Source organism: Gambusia affinis, linkage group LG02 (genome assembly GCF_019740435.1).
Source record: "Gambusia affinis linkage group LG02, SWU_Gaff_1.0, whole genome shotgun sequence".
In the NCBI taxonomy this organism is placed as follows: Eukaryota; Metazoa; Chordata; class Actinopteri; order Cyprinodontiformes; family Poeciliidae; genus Gambusia; species Gambusia affinis.
The window spans coordinates 20,518,944-20,540,902 of NC_057869.1; the positions used below are offsets into that span (position 1 = coordinate 20,518,944).

At 39.9% G+C, this 21,959-nt stretch overlaps 2 protein-coding genes across 3 annotated transcripts; both read left to right on the top strand.

Moving 5' to 3' along the window:
• Positions 1 to 258: 258 nt before the first annotated feature.
• On the top strand, positions 259 to 11,598 carry tgfbrap1 (transforming growth factor, beta receptor associated protein 1). 2 transcript variants are annotated; one of them, XM_044139090.1, is made up of 13 exons: positions 259 to 505; positions 2,505 to 3,220; positions 3,551 to 3,745; positions 4,179 to 4,333; positions 5,396 to 5,478; positions 5,915 to 6,095; positions 6,181 to 6,341; positions 7,840 to 7,897; positions 8,002 to 8,145; positions 8,505 to 8,648; positions 8,901 to 9,060; positions 9,163 to 9,617; positions 10,539 to 11,598. In XM_044139090.1, exons 2-13 carry the CDS (start codon positions 2,524 to 2,526, stop codon positions 10,725 to 10,727), a joined length of 2,622 nt encoding a protein of 873 aa, XP_043995025.1. In that variant the 5' UTR covers positions 259 to 505; positions 2,505 to 2,523; the 3' UTR covers positions 10,728 to 11,598. The 2 variants fall into 2 exon arrangements, with proteins under 2 accessions (XP_043995025.1, XP_043995034.1); XM_044139099.1 differs by having other exon boundaries at positions 2,510 to 3,220.
• Positions 11,599 to 14,881: 3,283 nt separating this feature from the next.
• Positions 14,882 to 21,859, top strand: LOC122819591 (F-box/LRR-repeat protein 3-like). The gene is made up of 6 exons (XM_044096420.1): positions 14,882 to 15,188; positions 15,757 to 15,961; positions 16,847 to 17,011; positions 17,106 to 17,228; positions 18,466 to 18,637; positions 19,427 to 21,859. Exons 2-6 carry the CDS (start codon positions 15,758 to 15,760, stop codon positions 20,065 to 20,067), a joined length of 1,305 nt encoding a protein of 434 aa, XP_043952355.1. The 5' UTR covers positions 14,882 to 15,188; position 15,757; the 3' UTR covers positions 20,068 to 21,859.
• Positions 21,860 to 21,959: the final 100 nt, after the last annotated feature.

Here is a 21,959-nt window from a genome sequence, read left to right on the forward strand (position 1 = left end):
AAATCGTGTTTATTATAACTTTAAAAGTACTCATAAACTATATGCTTTATATTTACAGTGGTAAGGAAGTATAAATGTGATGTACTTAGAACCACTTGTTTTGTTGATACTCTAAGTAGAGCTTTATAAAAATAAAAAAAAAGTGTTGTTAACAATATCAACTTGTTAGACTTGATCAAGTCTGATCAAATGGTAATTGTCTCCAAGTTTTTTTTTTTTTTCTTCTTTTCGTTTTTTTAAATAGTCTTTGCAGATTTCCACCCCTCCCAGATGGTCTTGAACGCACCTGCGTTCCACCTGCAGTCAGCGGAGGTTTGGATGGGAGGCTGTTTTACTTTGGATCCGAAGGACCCGAGCAGTAAAAACGGAAATTTTCCTCCGCGTGCCTCGGTGGCTTCTTGGACACCATGGCTAGATTGATGTGTATTTTTACAAACATCCCATGACGGCTGCCTCCAGAGCATTAGGGCTCGCCTTTTGGTGCTGATTCGGCCTGTCTGCAGCGGTAGGTATCGTGGCTGCTAACGCCGACAACTCCACCACAAACTCGGCAGGGAGTTGGTCCGCCGAGCATCAGATAAAGAGATGAGTGATCGACTGGATTCATGGCTCTTTTTTGTTTTTGAAGCAGACACGCACATGAAACAGCAAACCAGCTTAGCTGTTTTGAACCCACACTGATTATCTTCCATTTCAGTCACATAATTGGAAATCCAAGAACTATAAAAAAATACTGTTAGCTTTAGCCTGACTAGAACGGTGTAAGCTAATAGTAGCTTCACCAGTAAGATTCCCACGGATTTTTAAGAAAGCGAGAACCCATTTCAATCTTTATTGAATGGTGTCAATATGTAAACACAATACCTTGTTTTCTGACAGTTGGTTTTCCCTCGGAGGAAACTTTTTTTGCCGTTTTTGGGCGCTTGGTTTGGGAAGCTAACAGGCAGCTAAAGCCAATCCTGAAGCATGAAAGAGAAAGTCTCCAATTCCTTCCCCCTTTCGTTTCTCGAATACTTGTATACGTGCTAAAAGAATTCGTATATGCCTATATATGTATGTATTTATAATGCAAATGTATATTAATGATTTAACGGCCAGGAAGTACGGAGTCACGTGCTTCATGTACAGCTGTGTTGAAATCTGCAGTCATCGCCATGTGACACCATGTGAAACAGTTATTATGGAAAACCGTTTCAGAAAGTATTGATCACTAGCATTGACTTCTGGAAAGATAAAAAAAAAAAAACAAGAACTCGAGTTTATTTTAATTGCGATCAGATTACACTAAATAATCTCAATTAACACAACTTGACTCTCAGGGAATATTTCGTTGTTCTTGAAAAAATATTCTAAAAGTAATGACAGGCAAAATGAAAACAGAAATATATCCCCCTGTAAAGGCTGTAACTAGGGGTGGGGAATTGTTGTTTGTCGTTATTGTTAAATTCTTCTAATCGTCATAAGATTTTTGAGTTGTTGTGACAGTGATCATCTTTACTTGATGATGTTTGCAGAACTCCTCTTCGCCCCCCAGCCCCTCCAAAAAACTATTTCCAAGCTTAGGTCAATACGACCAACACTGACCTAAGCTCTATCTTTCAAAATATGATTGCATTTGCTTGTTGTTTGCTGTTTAGCAATAGAACTGCATTACCTATGTACTAATGGGTCCATAAATAGTTTTTTTCCTAAGTGCAGTCCTTGTGTTTGTGGGCTTTGGGTACAGGAAGGTGCAGTCCTGCCATGAAGTCTGTTGCTAAAAACGACTGCAGTGGTTTCTTTTTGTGACTTCCTATCATAATTTCTTTTTTAATCTTCAACAAACTGAATACCACAAGATATTAGGATAAACTCCATACTAACCTAAAAAGTCTATAATGCCCATTTGTATTTGTAATGGAAAATTATTAATATTTTTAATCAATCTCAACAAGATTAGTACGATTGTCTCCATTTATACTTCAAAGCATATGTTCCCATCATTTATTGAATTTTGATTATACACAAAATCACATCAAAGGACATTGTCTTGATTTAGAATTTTGCAAATCGTATGTAATGAACTAGGTTTGAGTATTTCACTTGCCTGATGACCATTCAGAGCTGATTTATTTCTTTTTTTTATTGCCATTGGGCTAAATCCTAATAAATGCATGTGTGTATTTATATTGTAAATCCCTTGCAGTGTTTAATACAGTGGATTAAATTGTAGAGAGTTTAAATTAACCAGGGCTTGTACACAGTTAAGGGTGTACTTAATTTTTTTATGGAGCTGAGTGGATCGTGATGCTTCCACAAAATTAAACAAACAAAAATAATGCTCTAAACTGTACATTTCCGTGGTTGAATGCATTTCTTAGAGTAATTATACTGTGAAATACTCAACCCTAGGTTAATGTTAAAAGGGTCCGCCTGACAGAAACATTTAGTTTCATTAAATTAACTACTTCCTCTTTTCGTCCGTCTTTGTGCAGTTTTGCTGACGCCTGTCTTCTGCTGTTTAGTCTAGATGCCTTGGCTGAGATGAGTGTGAAGGCTTTTGAGCTTGTTCCCGCTGTGGAGCGTGACCTCCTCATGGGCGACAAGGCTCGCATCAACATCGAGTGCATCGAGTGCTGCGGGAAACACTTGTACGTGGGCACCAACGACTGCTTCATCCACCACTTTCTCCTGGACGAGGTCACTTCCTCCAAAGGCAAGCTGAGCTATTCGACCCAGAAGCTGCTTCACAAATACCTTGGCCTCAAGAAGCCCGTCGCTGAGCTGCGTGCCGCTTCCGCTCTGGAGCGCCTCATAGTGCTTTGCGATGGAATAGTGTTCCTCGTTGACATGGTGACTCTGGAGTCGGTTCCCTCGGCAGCTGGCGGCGGGGTCAAAATCCGAGGCGTGACCGCGTTCTGCGTCAACGAGAACCCCGTCAACGGGGACCCGTTCTGCGTGGAGATGGGCGTGCTGTCGTCCAAGAGGCGGACAGTTCAGATTTACATCGTCTACGAGGATAGAGTGCAGTTGGTCAAAGAGGTGAATACTCCGGAGCAGCCATGCGCCGTCAGTATCGATGGGTGCTTCCTGTGCTTGGCCCTCACAACGCAGTACATGATCCTTAACTACAACACAGGAGCTTCGCAGGACCTCTTCCCTTACAACAGCGAGGAGAGGAGACCCATTGTGAAGCGGATCAGCAGAGAGGAGTTCCTCCTCGCCGCTCCTGGCGGTCTCGGTGAGTTCATCGACGGCGGCTCATAAAGTTGGGAGTTCTGCCGGGAACAAAAGCTGCTCTTATCCACCTGCAAGAATCTGCTTTGCACCTTGTACTGAAGCTATTTTTTCTTTTGTTGTAGGTTGTAGAATTAGTTTGCTTAGACAGTCTTGTTTCTGTCCCTAGAAACTAGACTATTGCATGATGTAAGTTACAATATTTGTTGTGTACTCAGTGATGAGTCCAGTTTTCCCAGTTGTATTTCTTTCCAAAGTTTGAAAGGTCATATCTCTACCTTTTTGTGCTCAGTAAAAGTTTTTTTTCTCCCCCCCCTCGTCATCCCGCCTCCAGGGATGTTCGCCAACTCAGAGGGAGCATCTCAGCGGGCTCCCGTTAACTGGTCAGAGAGCGTGATTGCTGCCGCTGTGTGTTTTCCGTATGTGGTGGCTCTGGATGAAAACTTCGTCACCATCTACAGCATGTTGGACCAACAACTGAAACAGACTCTTTCGTTCAGGGATGGACGCGTTCTGCAAGATTTTGAAGGTGCGCTCGCATCCTCTGGCTTTCACGTGATCAAAATATTTTCTGTGGTTAAAATATGGAGATGATCAGTTTTTTTTTTACAGCCACTCAAATTATTGTCTTCTTAGCTGTAGTGTTTCTGTTCAGTTTGTCAGTTTCATTGTCTTTTTCTCAGATTAAGACTCAGAAAGTCTAAAAGCTGCAATCCCATAGGTGGAAAACCTTTGCAAGGCTCTATAAAAAAAAAAATCTTAATCTAAATTCTTCTTGTTTGCCAAATGTTGATGAGAAATAATAACAAAGTGATCGCATTTTAGAGCTGGACACTTTTTAAATGTTGCTTTGAATAGCAGTGGATTAACGGGAGGATGAGTCGACCCTTTGTTTTTTTTTCTTAAAACAAATACATGCGCAATCACAGCCTGAGCGTGTGAGGGTTGTGTGTGTGTTTTAGGTAAAGTCATGCTGGCTTCCACTAAGTCTGTTTACGTCCTGGTTCCTCTGCCACTGGAGAGACAGATTCAAGACTTACTGGCCAGCCACAGAGTGGAGGAAGCGCTGGTCTTAACCGAGGGAGCTCAGAGAAATATCCCCAAAGACAAGTTCCAGGTAAATATCAGCAGGTTGTTTTAATAGAAAGACAAAATACAAGGCCTAAAAGAACGACCGTATCGATGCCGGGCTGATGGTATCTGAAGGTCTTAGGATACAAATGTGCCCAAAGAGAAGCGGAAACTTTTAATCAACTTAATTATAGGACACACACCAAATCCTGTTTGCATAGAAGGTAAAAATGACCTTCAGGTTGTCTGGATTTAACGAAGCAAAATGTAAATTCTTCATCACCATCCACATTCATTTGAATCTGAAAATGTAAATGAAGCATCTCAAACGTTTGTTTCCATATACACCAGCGGTGTGGACTTGAGTCATGAGACTTGAAGCAGAGTCAGACTCGAGTCAAAATCTGGACCTCTCTCTTTTTTTTGTTGTTGTTGTTTTATACGTCCAAAATGTTATGTCCTCAGAAATTTTAATGTACAGTAGTGAGACTTTTCTGGGTAAATTAGACTTTTAGTCCTGTGCTGGTCTAAAAGTGTGGTTGAGGGGTTTAGGACATCTTTTAGTTTCCATACACACTTGAAAAAAGGTTTAGTGGAAACGTAGAATTTAATTTACTTCCACAAATGAAAAGACAATCAAAAGAAACATATTTTTGGATGTAACATCTGGGCTAAAATGATTGACAGAGGCAGCATGATTTCTTTTTGACATTTGAACTTGCATAGAGAATGAGTCAAAGCTCTTATGGTGATTAATGTCAATTAATCTTAATACCTATTGCCAGCTAGGTGACTAAATTATTTTTCTTTGCTTGATCAATAAATCTCGCAGAACAGAAAGACGTTTTAAAATCTTGGTATGAAGTTACTTGCTGTCAGCTTGTATTTTTTTGATATTTTGAAACTTTTTCTGTTGGTCTGAACAGCAACAGGAAATTACTGATAAATATTTACTTAAGAATTTAGATATTTTAAATCATCGCTCTGTTATAAAATTACATATTTGGTCAATTACCTTGCTTAGGTTTGAAAAACTTCATGTTGTACTTGGCACACTGTGTAATTTCTGCAGTTAAATTTTTCTTTCCATTGTTGCCACTTCCCCCAGGTTTTGCACAGAAGAATCCTTCAGCAGGCAGGGTTCATAAAGTTTGGCCAGCTTCAGTTCCTGGAGGCTAAAGAACACTTTAGGTAACAGCTGGAGTTGCTTTTTATTGAGGTCGCGACCGTTTTCGAAACCCTTCGCAAGAACCATCTGATTCTTGTGAATTTTTCTTCTCTTCTCATGCACTTCAATTTAACCATTGCTGTAAAGGTTTACATAATATAACCGGCTCATCTCGTCTCATTAAGGCTATCGTGTTACTCCTGTAAATGCGGACATTTTTTTTTTCATATTTCAAAAACTGTTACAGATTTTAATAATTAGCATTTCCAGTAATTTGACAAAAGCCGTGATGTTTTTGAAAATAAGTTGCTTGTATTCTTTTCTACGTCTTTGTCTTTTTATTGACACCTCCAAAGAGGAGCTTTATGTAATTTGATAAATGTGTTAGTCTTGTATGACAAATATTAGTCTGTTTTTTTACTTTTAATATGTCATATGAAGTATCTTGAATTGTTCCAGGAAGGGTGAGCTGGATGTGCGGGAGCTCATCTCTCTCTACCCCCTGCTGCTACCGTCTTCCTCCTCGTTCATGCGCTGCCACCCTCCTCTTCACGAGTTCGCGGATCTCAACCATCTGGCACAAGGTGACCAGGAGAAAGTGCTGCGATGCAAGAAATTCCTCATCAGCTATTTAGGAGAGGTAACCGGGTTACAATAGCCTCGCCTCTAGCAGCGTGTGGCGTGGTTGTGTGGCTTTAACTTGCGATTTTCCTCCCTCCGTTCAGGTTCGCAGCACAGACGCGGTGAACGGCTGCAGAGACGAGGTGGACACGGCTCTGCTGAAGCTCTACGCCGAGCTGGATCACGACAGCCTGCTGGACCTGCTGGCCTCGGACAATTCCTGCGTGCTCACAGACAGCGTTCCCTGGCTGGAGAAGTATCACAAGTGTGTATGCTGCTACGATTATTCATCTGGTTTAAAGTAGGGCTGAAGCGATTAATTGTGATGAGTCGATTGTTGGAGTAATCGTCAACCAATTAAGTAATCGGTTAGTCTATAGCTAGACTGTACAGACTCGGAAAAAGGCTGAAAAAAACAACACGGTTCGAACAATAATTACGCCCAAACTGTACGGAAATATATACATTTTGCCTTTAAGATAAAAAGAAACTGTAAATATGTTTTACTCAGAGCTCTTATAGTGGCATAGTTTTAGCTTTAACCGGTTAATCCGAACATGAATCATCAGATTAGTGCGTCGTTGTATTGATGTTAAAGTCAAACAGAAAGGTCTGAGCTCTTCACATGTTCATGTTTGGAGTGGGTTTTTTTCATCGCAGATGATCAGGAGTCCACTAAAGAAACGTGTTCTACTGTCTTACTTAAAAGAAGAGAACATAATTATTTGTTTATTTTTATCTTTGAATGTACATCTAATATTGCACAAAATGAGACATAAGAGGCTTAAATGAAATATCTGCAGAATGTGCCTATTTTTTTTTAGATCAAATTAATCCATAGAATAATCAGTTACTAAAATAATAATTAGTTGCAGCCTGAGTTGAATAGATAGAATTTGGTTGACATGGTGTCGGGGAGTTTTAACACGGACTGGAAAAAGGAAATGAAGCACAGAAAAAATAAAAAAACCATCATTCTCTGTGCTGTACTGCATCCGACCAGCATCCGACCAGCATCCGACAAACATAACTTTTCTTCAGTTACTCGCTCTACCTCCCTGAGTTTTCTTTTGTCAAGTTTATTTGTCCATACATCATCTGGTAGTCCATCTATCAATCAATATAGTTGTTTTTTCAATCTGTCCATCCATTTGATCATCCATCAGTTTGTCTATTCATCTATCCTTGCTGATTGTTTGGCTGTCCATCTCAATTTTTTCCCCCCCAAAGTGTGCATTAAACATAAGTTGTAAACTCTGTATTGAGGCTTTAAGAAATGGGTTAAAACTGGACTGAGAATTTCTGATGGCGATTTGGTCAGAAGTGTGTGTTGGAACCCTGGCGAGTGAAAAATGTAGATTCCTTATTAAAATGTCCATTTCCTTACAGCAGATTAAGACACAAATATTATGCTGTGATTTCTTTATCAGCTCTATAAGAAGCCAGAACTTTCTATTATTAATCTCAGCGATTCTGTTTAAACTCTGAGAAAATTAGCATGTGGAGTTAGAATAGAGGATTACTGTGGGAATTGGTATGATTTTCATTAATTATTTCAGTGATGAAATTGACCAATTCCTAAAGGATTGTCTGAGGCGAGCCTTTGTTGGGTAAATACCGCTCACTGTCCCGTGCTGTTAATTAACTTCCCGATGAAGCTGTTAAATCCGTGTCCGGTTCAGCCAAGCCGGTTTAATTACTCGGCACAGAAATGTAATTGTGTTTTTGAAGCTCGACTCAATCCGCCCTTTTATTTCTCTCAGATATTTTGCACTCGGGCTTCTCTATCATTTTAACGGTCAGGATGCAGCAGCGCTAAAGGTTTGTATTCCTAACATTTAAAAAAATAAATAAATAAAATAGAACCTGCACCAGATCACTAACGTCCTCTCTCCTCTGTTTTTTTTTATTTTTATTTTTTTTAGTTGTGGATTCGCATTGTAGATGGAGAACTGCAGGACTCCACCAGATCCGATCTGTATGAGTACATTGTGGACTTTCTCTGCTGCTCTTCCAGTATGGAGATTGTGTGGAAGTATGCAAACTGGGCTTTGCTGAAGGATCCCACCGTAGGTTCCCCAAAAATGTAACTCTGATGTCTGACTTTTGGTGCAGCTTTGACCCAGATATTGTCGTCTTCAACATTTGTTTCTGGGAAGATCCAACTTCCCACTTTTCATGGCTACAGTATATTTACTCTCTTCCTCATTCATAATATTTGCTGCTTATTCTCTTCAGCAAGCTGCCATATAATTGAAGGTGTTTTTTTTAACAGAAAAAACTAAATGAGTTCACTTTTCTATTGCATGCGGTTGTGAAATCTGCAAAAAAAAAGTATTTAGGAACTTCCACAGACCTTGCGGTTCTCTTTTTGACTGATCATTTTTGGTCATTTTAAAGAATTTTTATTTGCTTTTTTTCTTAATAGACGGGTATCCGGATCTTTACTAAGAGGCCTGTCGGCAAAGATCGATCAGAGCTGAACCCAGATGAAGTCATCACCTACCTGGGGAAACACAGCCAGGCTCTGCTCCTCTACCTGGAGCACCTTGTGTTGGAGAGGAAAATACAGGTTAGATGTAACCTTTATTTGGGGGATTCAATTTGAAAATGCAAGAAAATGTCATGAGTCCCACAACCAGGACTTGTAAGCTCTTTGAATCAGATAAATGTGATCTGAATTCACAAATCCTGCAGCGTAAGTCCTACTGCTTGTGAAAATGGGTGGCTGCATTGCTACCTAGCCAAACCACAACCACAGTCATCATGTTATTATTTAGATGGATTTGACTATTTTTGGGGGCTTTTTTCCCTTCTTGTGCAGAAAGAGAAGTTCCACACACACCTGGTTGTGTTGTACCTGGACAGGGTCATGCTGTTGCTGTCAGAGTCGCCGACTGATGAGGGGCAGCTGACCAGAGCCAGAGAGAAGCTTCAAGCCATGCTCAGGGAGTCCAACTTATACCGTGTGCAGTTTGTTTTAGGTAACACAAACCATCCACTGCGACAGGAATATTTATTTTAGAGTCATCGAGATCGAAGCTCTTTTTTTTTTTTTTTACAAATTCTGTTTAAACCCGGGTTAGGTAAAACGGAGAGCTGCGACAAGCTGCTGCTAGAGCGTGCAACTCTGCACGGGAAATTAGAGGAGCACGACAAAGCGCTGCACATCCTGGTCCACAAACTCAGAGACTTCCCGTCCGCCGAGGCCTTCTGCATCTGGGCCTCGTCCAATCGAGATCCAGCATATCGGCAGCAGCTGTTCCACCTCCTCCTGGGGGTCTATCTCGACGGCGCCCCTCCTGGAAAAGGCCAAGCAGCTGGCGGCGAGATGGAGATGGCGGCCGTGGATCTGCTAAACAGGCACGGCGAGGTGTTCGACGCCGTCCGCGTCCTGCGGATGCTTCCGGAGAACTGGTCGCTGCAGCTGCTGAGGCCTTTCTTGAACCGAGCCGTCAGGGCCAGCATGCACGCCGCCCGGACCTCCCAGATCGCTTTGGGCCTCGCCCGCTCTGAGAACGTGCAGCTGCTGCATGACAGGGTGAGCAAACCTGTTTTCCTAAACCGTCCGCTTATTTGTTCATAAATCAATTTTTTTTAACCAAATGTTGGTTATGCTTTAATTGATGGACCAGCTAATTAAACCAGTGGGCTTTAGAGACTCCTGTAATTATTAATAACTCTGCTTTGACTTTGTTGTTTCTTGTGTTTTGGAATTTTTTTTTTTTTTTTTTTTTTTTAAGGCTAGGCCAGTTTCTACAGAAGTGTTTAACGGACAGAGATTGGGAATTAATTCAGGAACGTTAAGTGTCTTCTTAAAACGAGATTGTTTCTCATTTAAACAACATGTTTAAATGAATATGAATATGTTTTTTATCTTATGAGATTTTCTTGCTTTAAAGAAAAGCGTTCTCATTTTAACCTAATGAGTTTTATATCTTGTCATAGCAAGAACATTGCTCATTATAACGAGATGTGAAAATACACTCTGACAGATTGCGAAGGTGTAAAGGGGCTCGCCATGACTTCCCTTCCTCTCCCCGTGGCATCAAAAGATGCTACAACCTTTCTTATTTAAGAGAATATATTTTGGTTTTAATGAGATGTATAAATTTCCTTTTTAACAAATTATTTTTAAGTGGTGAAAACTCTTTTTAACAAGTTTTGCATGTCGTAACAAAGTTTTCTCATTAAAATTAAATACTGCTTTCTTTTCAAGCTCTGGCAGTTATGTGCTTCCATAAGTTGGTTAGGTCAAACCTATATTTTAGATTTACTTAAACCCATTTTTATTTGGAACTAATAATAAAAATATAAATAAACTGAAGCACATAATCACAAAGTCTGATCAGACATTATTTTTGCTCCTTCTTTTGAATAGTTGACACTTGATTTTCAAATATTGCAAAAAAAAAAAAAAGGGTTTCAGCTTTGATGTAACTCGTGTTTTCTTCTTCTACAGTTAAAAGAGCGGAGGAAACCTATTATTGTGTCGGAGAAGAAAGGGTGCCACCTGTGTCACAACACCTTCAGTGAGCCCAGCGTGGTCTGTCTGCCCGGAGGAGTCCCTGTCCACGTCCACTGCGCCGCACAGAGAGTAAGAGACTCTCCCACAAAGAGACAGTTAGCTAATAGCAGTAACCACACGTGAGACTAAACATTTCCCACTGCTGTCTGATGTGCGACCGGAGGCTGCAGTCTTGTTGGGAGAACAAGAGGCACAGGCGAGAATCCAGTCTCAGCTGTGGCGTGAACACCACGAAGGAAGCCGGCTCAGTGCCACTGTGTTCAGCTGTTCGTTCATGTGCTCCACATGTGCAGATTTAGAAATTCCAGCTCAGTTTCTTTCTGTATCACTCGAAAAGGTGAAACCCTGAATTGGATAAACAAATTTAACAGATGATTTTTTTTTTATTTTTATTTTTCTTAATTTTAGTCATGTTTCAAATTTTTCAGAAGCATGGAATAATACCAAGACTCCTCCGGTTCTTGTCCAGTCAGTTTGTGTCCTTCTGTCCTGACGTGCGCTTTGCACGCTAGGTTTTAATGTGAAGTACTACCAAGACACTTTCTTTGTGCGTGTCTTTTACTAGAGCTGGTGTCTCTGTTGGAGCCTCCACATCCTCCTCTACAACATCAGTCGTTTCTGTGTCACAGTGTTTCACATGGCAACACTTTGATCCGACCTATTACTACATTTTGATCATTATCCAAGTAAAACACTTGGTGACCTATGGGGTCTATGAGGAAAAGACATGATGAGGTCTTATGGATCATTAGTGGAAAAATGTACATTTGAATGCAGCTTCAGATGCAAATAAGGGAATTAAAAGAAAACAAAAACCTGTACAATGAATTAAATGTTACATCCCCATTGAAAATATGGGGTAAAATCTTACTGTCTGGCTTTGACTAATAAAAAATGGTTTCCATTCCGCTTTCAGCTTCTGTTACACTGAAGATGCTTTTACAAATGAAGTGCACTCCGGTTCAAATTAAATCAAATTTCACCTCATTGTCAACAGCAGTGTGTTTGATCTCCAACCCACGACTCTCCCGCCTCAAGATGCCCAGCTGCCTCGCAGAACCATATTGTCATATGAAGAAAAAAAAAAATAGCAAAAAGCTTTTTAAAATAAACAGGTTTCATTTACTTTATCGCCATTTGTTAGTCGAATGAAATGCAGAGATGGATTGGGCAGGAAGCGATACAGATTGTGAATAATCATCTGTGCTCTGAAGATTACAGTTGAGTGTTGGGGAAAAAATTGCTCTCAGCATCACATTGTTTTCTGTCATTAATCCATTAAACAACCTTTTTTCACACAAGAAAAAAAAGGTTGTTTTCTTGTGATGAACAAACGTCACACAAGAAAATGAAAGGCAATCTTGAACAACCTTCAAGTAGTTTTAAGTGGGAACATGAATAATTAAAACATTTCTTCAGGATTACCAACAGCAGTACAGACAAACAATTTTCCATGTGGTTTCTTCAGGCTGGTGTATCTCCCACAAATATGGAAAAATAAAAATCACACCTAAGAAGGGACAGCTTGGCTGAACCTTCAGGTTCGATTTTTACCCTTAAACCTCACACTAGAAATACGATGCACATTTAAATAATTTGTGTAGCTTAAAAGCTCGCTGAAACATGGCAAATGTTTAACTTTTTAAAAACCCAATTAATTTGATTCACACTAATTAATAGTCATTAATGAAGGCAGCTTCTCCAGTTTTCATTACTACGATTGTTTTAGTGCAAGAAACTAATCAGCAAAAATAAAGGTGGTCACACGATGGCAGTATTGTGTAACATTTTAAACGAAAGCAATGTCCAGGTCTTCAGAATGGCTACATCTAACAACATGAATATACATTTCAAATAACTATAAGTATGTTCTCTTCATTTATTTATTATTTTGCACTGCAGAGAGTAAAAGATGGTTTTATTTGACTCAGATTGTTGACGGCAGACATAAACTAACAGCATCTGACACTAATAGAAGATGAATTTCTAATGAAAATGTGCCAGTGGCGCAAATATCCTTTAAACCTTTCTCTTTCATTGGAAATTGTGGGTAAAAAAACAACAAAACAGTTTCATCATGAACTGCTTTGACGGTCCAAGAACATACCTGAATGGCTTAATACATCTTAGCTTTCAAAGCTGCCTGCTTCAGAAGCCTGGAGTTATGGTTTTAACCTTTGTGCTGTGACACCCCTGTGGAAAACGGAGAGAGATGGAGGTCAGCTGTTTTCTGTGAATTTCTTTGCAGGCTTGTCATCAGAGCAAAGTACCTTGTCTCAACCTTCTTTCTAAATGTTGCGTATCTGTCGGATAACAATGAGGTGTGGCTTGGACGTCATAAATAATACTTTTTCAGTCTGGCACGATGCACTTATGCAGCCAAACTGTGAGGACTTACTTCATCAGAGCCATATTACTTGTATAACATATTTGTCCTCAGAAAACCTTGTCAGAACATGCACTAAATGAAAATGACACCAAAAGGCTGATACTATTAAAACTACTGTCCAGTTCTGCATTTCTAAAGCTTTGTTGTCCAAAGAGTTTAACTGTAGCTTGTCGGTAAGGCCTCCGCACCATGACTTCAAATCATATAAAAAAGAAAATTCTGCAAAGTTGTATGAAAAGTTGCACTTGTATTTTATAAATATCTGTATAGTGATGTGTAAATACTGCATTTGTATGTGTTTGTTGCTTTCTAAATCGAAGCCACTGTGGATGGAGTGTAAACAAAAAACTGCTAATCCGTCCCATTTTAATAAACATGTTTCAGCTTCAACTCAAACTATTGGTTGTACTTGTCTTCATTTCTGGTAGTTGGGCATTGCTTTCTTCTGGTAAGTTCTCTTGTTAAACTCTGCCCACTAAATCACAGGGTTGAATTAAAAGTCTCTTGAAAAGAGACACAGGATCCAAGAGCTCTACCAAAACAGACACAAAAATGTGAGTGAACATATTTCGCAAATGTTTTAAGTGAGTTTGGGCTGATCTGCTATGTTGCTACTTTCATGAATCATTCTTTAAAAATCATGATCTTAAACTAATTGAGAAAAGAGGTTTTGTACATTAAAAATAGCACACATGGAAAGGTTTTCACTCAGTATGTAGCAAAAATGGTGCAGGATGAGTAGAAATAGTCAGTTGTGAAAACGGAATCACAAAAACAAAGACGACAGCTTTGATTTCATTCAGTGTCTCTGCAAATTAATTTTTATTTTATTTTATTTTTTTTTTCAAATTGAAGATTTGAATTGATTATTATTATTATTATTTTTCTCCGGGGAATTTTTGCGGCGCTAGTGGCTCGTATTTTTGTGGCGCTAGTGGCTCGTATTTTTGTGGCGCTAGTGGCTCGTATTTTTGTGGCACTAGTGGCTCGTATTTTTGTGACAGTAGGCAGACAGGAAAGTGGATGAGGAGAGGGGGGAAGATATGCGGCAAGGGTCGTCGGGACCGGGACTCGAACCCGTGACGTCCGCGTCGAGGACTAAAGCCTTCAAACGTAGGGCGTGCCACCACAGCACGCCCCCCTTTTGAATTATCAGAAAATTTAAACTTTTGGTAGCAAAATGTCTTTTACCAGAGTACTCTGGGCAAGAAAGAAATTTACCTAAAATATCAATAGCTGCAACATGCGTACATGTAGAAAATGAAAAAGCAAAGATGAAACCAGCAACAAAGATGTACAAAGTAAAAAGAGATCCTAATTAGCAGTGTCTTGCATTAACACCCAGATGTTTATGTATTTAAAACATTTAGCAATTGTTAAATGCCCTCAACAAGATGAGCTGCCTAGCATGGATCTCTGCTCGACTTCATTTTCATGTTTTGGTTCATCCACCCATGTGGATACAGATCTGCAGCCTTATGCTTCATGTGCATTAAAATTATGGGGAAGCCATGTTGGACTCTGTGCCATGTTTTAAGTTTTTCCCTATGTTGTGGTCTTCCGTCCTTAACCTTAATAATTGGCTGTGGTTGTAGTTTAATCTTCTTCACCTATTTTATCATTACAAAAAAAAAACTACTTTTTTGACTGATCATTACCAACAAGCATGAGTGGGTGGTGATAAGTTAGGAACAAAGTATGGCAACAGAAACATGGTAAATTCCTTGACTTCATAAGCTCTATAAATTAATTTCATTGTTTAGAAAATTAATTATTTTGTCTTTATCTTGAGTTGATTTGTCATATCCTAGTAAAACCGTAGTAGTTGAACCATTGTTGTATTGGAACACGCATTTGGGTGAAACTGCTCCCCCTTTCGACTGTTCACTATAACTACAGCGCTCTGATCCGCACAGCAACACAAACGCCATCTTTAGCCGACAAAGTACTGTACTGGGGCAGAGTTGTGGATCGAAACTAGGTCAGGCGCCTGGAAAACTCGAAGACTTTTGGAGATCTCCCGTCGGAAGCCTCCTCGGTTGGTGTTCAGTAACGCCCGGCCACACCGCACTGTCGTATGGTCCAATGTGTTTGATCGCTCGGCCAGCCCGTACGCAGTTTTATTTTGTTGGTCCAGGTTGACGTTGAAAGTGAGCCTCCGTAAATAAACAACCAACGGTGGAGCAGAAAGCCAGGTGAGACAAACAGACGAAGCTCAACTTAGAAATTAAATTTGTTTAAGTCGACTGGTTTTAGTCGCTAGTTACAACTTGCTAATAATTGTCAGCTTAACCCCCAGCGTGCTTACATGTGGCTAAGCTAACTATTGATCTGTGTTTTTGTGCCGTTTTTAACGTCAGTCTATTGACATTTATGCACATTTGTGCTAAATTAAAGCTGTTTTAGCCATAACTTTGATGTCAATAAATTTACAGCATCTTAGTTTGACATCTGTGTTGATTGTTGAAATAGAGGGAGGCGTGACCTATGAGTACAAATGTTTTCATTGTGAGCAAGAAAGACTGGGTTCGCACCATTCACAGTCCGGCGTACTTGGCGGCGCCACGAGTGGTGCGATGATCAAGGTTTAAAATGGCCCATCAGTGTCCAGTGGTTTAATTTACGGCCGAATACAATAATTTTTCCAAAGCATTTGCAGGCCACTAACCTAATATGGACTGATGTGTTAATTATTGCAAATAAAATGATTGCGTTCTTCCAGAGCTCTGGGTGTATGTTAAACTCCCTCTTCTCCTTTCCCAGGATGAAACGAGGTCTCCAAGAGAATGAGCAGGAGGAAGGAGGAGGCCCCAGTGGCGGGTATCAGAAGAGTATCAAATGGTCAACTAAGGAGGATGAAGAGAAAGAACTGGAACAGCAAGGAGCCAGCTGGGAGCGTTTGCCGCAGGAGATCCTGCTTCACATTTTCCAGTACCTCCCACTGCTGGACAGAGCTTATGCTTCTCTGGTATCCTAAAAGCATTGATCACATGTCAATTATACTCTTTATGGGACTGTGTGAAATGGCGATGTAGGGCTTCTCATTTAAATTATTATTAGCATTATCGCAAAAGTGTTCACTCCCATAAACCTTGTCCTGTTTTGGCAAGTTATATTTGGACACGAGAGAAAGAAGACTTGAGAACCACGCTTCATTTTCCTTTCTCTTCATAATTATCCACGACTTTGCTTTGGTCTTTCACATGAGATTCTAGTCAAATGAATTGGACAGCAAAACATAGAGGGGTATAAATACTTCTGCAAAGCACTTTACATTCAAGGGGTGGTGCCGAGTCAAACAGAAGAGACAGTTTTATCAGTGAATTAAAGCCAGCATTCAGTTTCAGACTGACACCACCTCCACTCCTAGCTGATTTTTGAAAGTTAGAAGATTAATTGCCACTAATTAATCATTAGCAACTTGCTTGTAAGTCTGGATTTGATTAGTTTTTACGATGGAGACATGTGATCACACCTTTATTTATTGACTATGCAGAAGAGCAGAGCCAGTTCTGATGATTAAGCAAGTTTCATCATTTATGGCTTGGCAAACATTCTTTATTACCTTACCTTAAGGTGACTTAAGGTCACAATCTCAATTTAGCCACTCTTGTAGTTGGTGTTGGCTACACACACATCCTTCTTCCAACAAGTTTGACAGTGTTTTGGTGTAACTGTCACAAAGGTTGATGTTTCTCTCCCCCAGAGGCTCATTCTGTTATTTTACTACATATATATATATATATATATATATATATATATATATATATATATATATATATATATATATATATATTTTTTTTTTAAAGTCACTCCGTTTCTTAAATGAATTTCTGTTGGGTCATTTCTCTAGGTGTGCCGGGGCTGGAATCAGGTCTTCCACATGCCAGAGCTGTGGCGGTGCTTTGAGTTTGAGCTGAACCAGCCGGCCAGCTCCTACCTGAAGGCCACACACCCGGAGCTCATCAAGCAGATCATCAAAAAGCACTCCAACCACCTCCAGTACGTCAGCTTCAAGGTGAGACAGCCGGACGGTTTTGTGTTTAAAAACCGAAGTGGATTCACCTCTTCCATATAAAGAGAAGGTTTAATTTTCTGTGTCGGACTCGCAGGTGGACAGCAGCAGAGAGTCTGCAGAGGCGGCGTGCAACATCCTCTCTCAGCTGGTGAATTGCTCTTTGAAAACCCTGGGACTCATATCCACAGCCAGGCCCAGCTTCATGGAGATGCCCAAGGTAACCCTGAAGGGCAGCGATAACTCAGCCGCCCAAACTTCAGATTTTTGATGAATGGATGAGATGAGGCTGTCCTGATTGATGCCGTGTGCCCACGGGAAGGTCTAAGGCCTGGAAAACTCTCACTTTAACAGATTAAGATGTCACTTTTTGTGTTTATTTTCCATAACAGTTGATCTTTGAGAGGAGGTCACAGCTTGGATTTTTTTTTTTTTAGGCTTTACTAAGTTTTTATACTGGCCTGGTTTAAAAGGAAGCCTTAAAAGTTCAACAACTTTGATAAGCTTTGCAGGTGGAGTATTTTCACGAACAATGTTATATTCTGTTTTAAGTGGATTCGGTTTGTTGGTTGACAAACCAAAGTGTTCAGTCAATTAATTAATTAATATATCAATCAAGCTATGTGGAGCAAGATCCCTTCCTGGCCACGCCCCTCTCAGCACACTTCCTGTCATTGGCCCCACACTTAAATTTAAGTTTATGTGGAAAAGCCTTGTAGACTTTAACCATTTATTACAATGCTGGACATGCAGTCTTAGGCCTGTGCCTCTAATGATGAACTAAAGAGCCACATTCATGTACCAAAGGAGCGAAGTAAAAATGCTGTAATTGTTACAATAAAAACAAAGATGCAATAAAATTTCGAAAAACAAGGTTTTAAGAGTAACAGTTGAGAGTAATATTAGCTAAAAATAGAATAATAAAGCATAAGTGGATAAACTAAATAAGACAAATAATTTCTATGTAACTTCCATCTATCCGTCCATTTTCTGAACACTCTTTGTCCCTAATGGGGTCGGGAGGGTTGCTGGTGTCTATCTCCAGCTGCGTCCCGGGCGAGAGGCGGGGTTCACCCTGGACAGGTCGCCAGTCTGTCGCAGTCTATGTAACTTACTTCATATAAAAGCAAGGTTGACTATATAAAAGTTTATGTTTCCAGTCAAAATCTACAAGGCCTCTCTTACAGTGTGTTGGTAGACTGTAGAAAAAAACCGTATATTTATGTTTAAATTATTTTTTTTTTCAATTATTAAATTGGGAAGATCTCCGTTTGTATTTTTGTGTCGAAAATTCTGCTAAAGCGGCAGTGGTGGTGCAAAATTTCTAAATTTCATTTTGCACCACCACCATTACCATTGGGTTGGAACCAGATTGGTGCAGTTATAATGGTGTTATGTCACCCTAGTTATCACATTTTGTGCCATTAAATGTATCTCTTTCTCTTTCCATTCTACAGTCTCACTTCATCTCCGCTCTGACGGTTGTTTTCGTCAACTCCAAATCTCTGTCCTCCCTGAAAATCGACGACACCCCTGTGGATGACCCCTCCCTCAAAGTCCTGGTGGCCAACAACAGCGACACTCTCAAGCTGCTGAAAATGAGCAGCTGCCCTCATGTTTCACCTGCCGGTACTAACGCAACACATGATTTATGGCACGGCCGTTAATAACCGACTCATTATTCTCGAGAAGCTCATTTCTCAACAAGATAAATTCAGTTTAGTTCATCTAGGTTGCACCGATTCACAATAAAAGTCGACTCGGGGTGTTCTTCATATTAAACAGATGGCATGTAGATGAAATCCATGCAGTCCAGATAAATATAATTGTATTAAATTTCACACGGTTTGGCTGCAAATACAAACACTAACTTCTGCCATCACTTTCATTTAGTTTGTTACTTTATTATTATTATTTTAATTTCACATCCTTGAGAAATTATTCTAAAAAATGGGTAAAAAAGCTTCCTATTACCTAAACCTGATGTAGACGACTCACAAAAATAGCAAATTGCTGATTATAAACAAACTTCCATATGCTAATATGGATTTAGTATTAAATTATGTTTATTGCAAAAGTTATAATGTGCCATTTCTTTATGTGATGACCAAAAATCTTAATTTGTGGGTATTTTATGAGATGGACGAATACAAAATATCTTCTAAAACTGAAGTGAAATAAAACTGCTTCATATTTTGTTACAAATAAAATTCTGAAGATTCTGGAGCTCTGTTAATCTTCATTCTCCATAAATTAATACTTTGTGGAACAACCGTTTGCATGAGTCTAGCACATGAAATCAGAGCAATGTACATTGGAGGTTGTAGTTTTAATGTGATAAAATGTGAAAAACCTCAGGTTGTATGAGGCCGTTCTATTTTTTCTCCAATCCGACTCACTGTGTTCTCCCGTTTGCAGGCATCATGTGCGTGGCCGATCAGTGCCACGGCCTGAGAGAACTGGCTCTGAACTACCACCTGCTGAGCGACGAACTCCTCATCGCGCTCTCCTCGGAGAAGCACGTTCACCTCGAGCACCTTCGCATCGACGTGGTCAGCGAGAACCCGGGCCAGCAGTTCCACACCATCAAGAAGAGCAGCTGGGACGCCATGGTGCGCCACTCCCCCAAATTCAACCTGGTCATGTACTTCTACCTCTACGAGGAGGAGTTTGACCCGTTCTTCCGCGACGAAATCCCCGTCACGCACCTGTACTTTGGCCGCTCCGTCAGCAAAGACGTGCTGGGCCGAGTTGGGCTCACCTGCCCGCGTCTGGTGGAGCTGGTGGTGTGCGCCAACGGACTGCGGCCTCTCGATGAGGAGCTCATCCGCATCGCCCAGCGCTGCACGCAGCTGTCCGCCATCGGCTTGGGAGAGTGCGAAGTGTCCTGCAGCGCCTTCGTGGAGTTTGTGAAGATGTGCGGAGACAGACTGAAGCAGCTGTCCATCATGGAGGAAGTGCTGGTTCCGGATCACCGTTACGAGCTGGACGACATTCACTGGGAGGTGTCGAAGCATTTGGGTCGGGTCTGGTTCCCTGACATGATGCCGACATGGTAGAGTTTGGTGAGGGGCTAATTTGTTTTGTTTTTTTTGTGTGCACAGATTCTTATTTTTACTGGTACAACAGAAGAAGAAATTACATCTTTTTGGTCTTGTTTTGTTTTTAATTTGATGTAGCTGATGGCTTTATATAATTTAATCACTTATATCATTTAACATTTTCTTCCTCTGAGCCCTTCAGACCTGTTGTTGTTATTTACACATCAATTAGTAGCGTGAACAGATGGGTGTATCTGGAATCTGTTGGGAATTTGAGGAATTATGCTCAAGACAGAAGTTGCTCCACATCTGTGTTGGCGACATGCAGGCCGATATTTTTTTTTTTTGTATATACAGTAAATATATATATATATATTTTTGCCTTGTACAGGCATAACTACAATCCTTTTAATAAAAGGAAGTAACTTCACAGAGATGAATTTTACAAAGAAAAGTATAATTGTTGTCGTCACACTAAATGCACAATGTGTGTGAAATCAGTTTGTGTAATCATCTTCTTCGTGGATAAAAAGGTAAATACAATACATAAATTTGACGGGGTGATCAGCATGATAAGCTAGGAGGTTTTTGGTTAATCGCTTTGCAAATGTTTGTGGAAATATATATATATATATATATATATATATAATTTACGTTATTATCTGTGGGTAATTGCTAACTGGTCTTTGCAAAGAGGCTTTGTGTGGCCCAGACTGGGTGGTGGTCATGAGACAGCAGTCTGGTATGCAGCAGCAGCAGAGGTGGATTCTGTCTTGAAATTATGTTTTTGTTTCTTCTAATCTCTCCAGCTTTCCCTCACAAAGCCACTATTCCCTGTCGACTGATTCACTACCACTTGTTATTTTTTGTGTTCTTCTATCCAAGTGGAAAGGCCCGAGGATAGCCCATCTCCTGTTTAATTAACTGGCTGGCCATGATTAGCTTGTAAATATCTCTAAGTTGCACCACGTTTTTTTCTCCTTTCTGTATTGTACGGCAAATTATCCTGTTGAAACTGTAAAGAAAAAAGTGTTAATATTTGAAAACATATACATGAAAGAAACCCTAATTACAGACATTAATATGCAGTATACTTCTACATACAATGTATAATTTTAATGCACTTTTTCTCTAATGAAGGTCCCCAAGCTTGGCAAAGTAAACCCATGCAGCCGTAGAGGTAATTTCTTCCTGTTGTCACAAACTCTCTGTAGATTACTTGAATATCTGCTCTTTTTTTAAAGATTTATTTTTATTTTTAACATTCTAAGTCTAATGAATAGAGCAGATTATTTATTATATGAGGAGAAAATCCTTTTACCAAGAGAAACTCTCCTAACAACACTATTATATAATGTGCTACCATCACTGATAAGATGTATGGATGTTGTTAAATTCCAGAGATAAACATATTTAACTATTAATGCTGGTGATGTAGTCACTTCCATTTGTAATTAGGGGGGAAAAAAGCAAATATTGTGGGTTTGAACCACTGAATTACAAGGTTAAAATCATTTAATTGCCTCCAATAAAGTGAATATCTATGCTAGTTAAAATGTGCAATTGAGCATTCAGTCAAAAAAGAAGGCTTGCATAGAAGCTGCTGATTCTGACTGAGTGACTGAGTGATGCTGGCTGACATAATGTAAAGCGCTATTAACTGAAAATGTGATTAAAACAAAATGAGAAGCCACGCCAACTGGTCATCGCGGTCTGATCGATGATCCGGATATCATTGTATTTTTATAACTGTCCTGCAGTTTTGTTAATTTGTCAAAAATAATAAATATATTAAATAAGCAAAAAATGAGAAGAATGAGTGGGTGTGGCTCAGGCTGAATGCTTCAGAAACTGATCACTGACTTTTGTCAAATCCTATTTTTTTAATTTCAATTTTATTTTTCTCAGTC

Bases quoted from the DNA above. Each gene is read 5' to 3' on its own strand.
- LOC122819591 (XM_044096420.1), top strand. From the start codon at position 15,758: ATGAAACGAGGTCTCCAAGAGAATGAGCAGGAGGAAGGAGGAGGCCCC. The intron at 15,962-16,846 runs GTATCCTAAAAG...TCATTTCTCTAG, and splicing joins ACAGAGCTTATGCTTCTCTG to GTGTGCCGGGGCTGGAATCA. The intron at 18,638-19,426 runs GTACTAACGCAA...TCCCGTTTGCAG, and splicing joins CCCTCATGTTTCACCTGCCG to GCATCATGTGCGTGGCCGAT.
- tgfbrap1 (XM_044139090.1), top strand. From the start codon at position 2,524: ATGAGTGTGAAGGCTTTTGAGCTTGTTCCCGCTGTGGAGCGTGACCTC. The intron at 6,096-6,180 runs GTAACCGGGTTA...CCCTCCGTTCAG, and splicing joins TCATCAGCTATTTAGGAGAG to GTTCGCAGCACAGACGCGGT. The intron at 9,061-9,162 runs GTAACACAAACC...AACCCGGGTTAG, and splicing joins CCGTGTGCAGTTTGTTTTAG to GTAAAACGGAGAGCTGCGAC.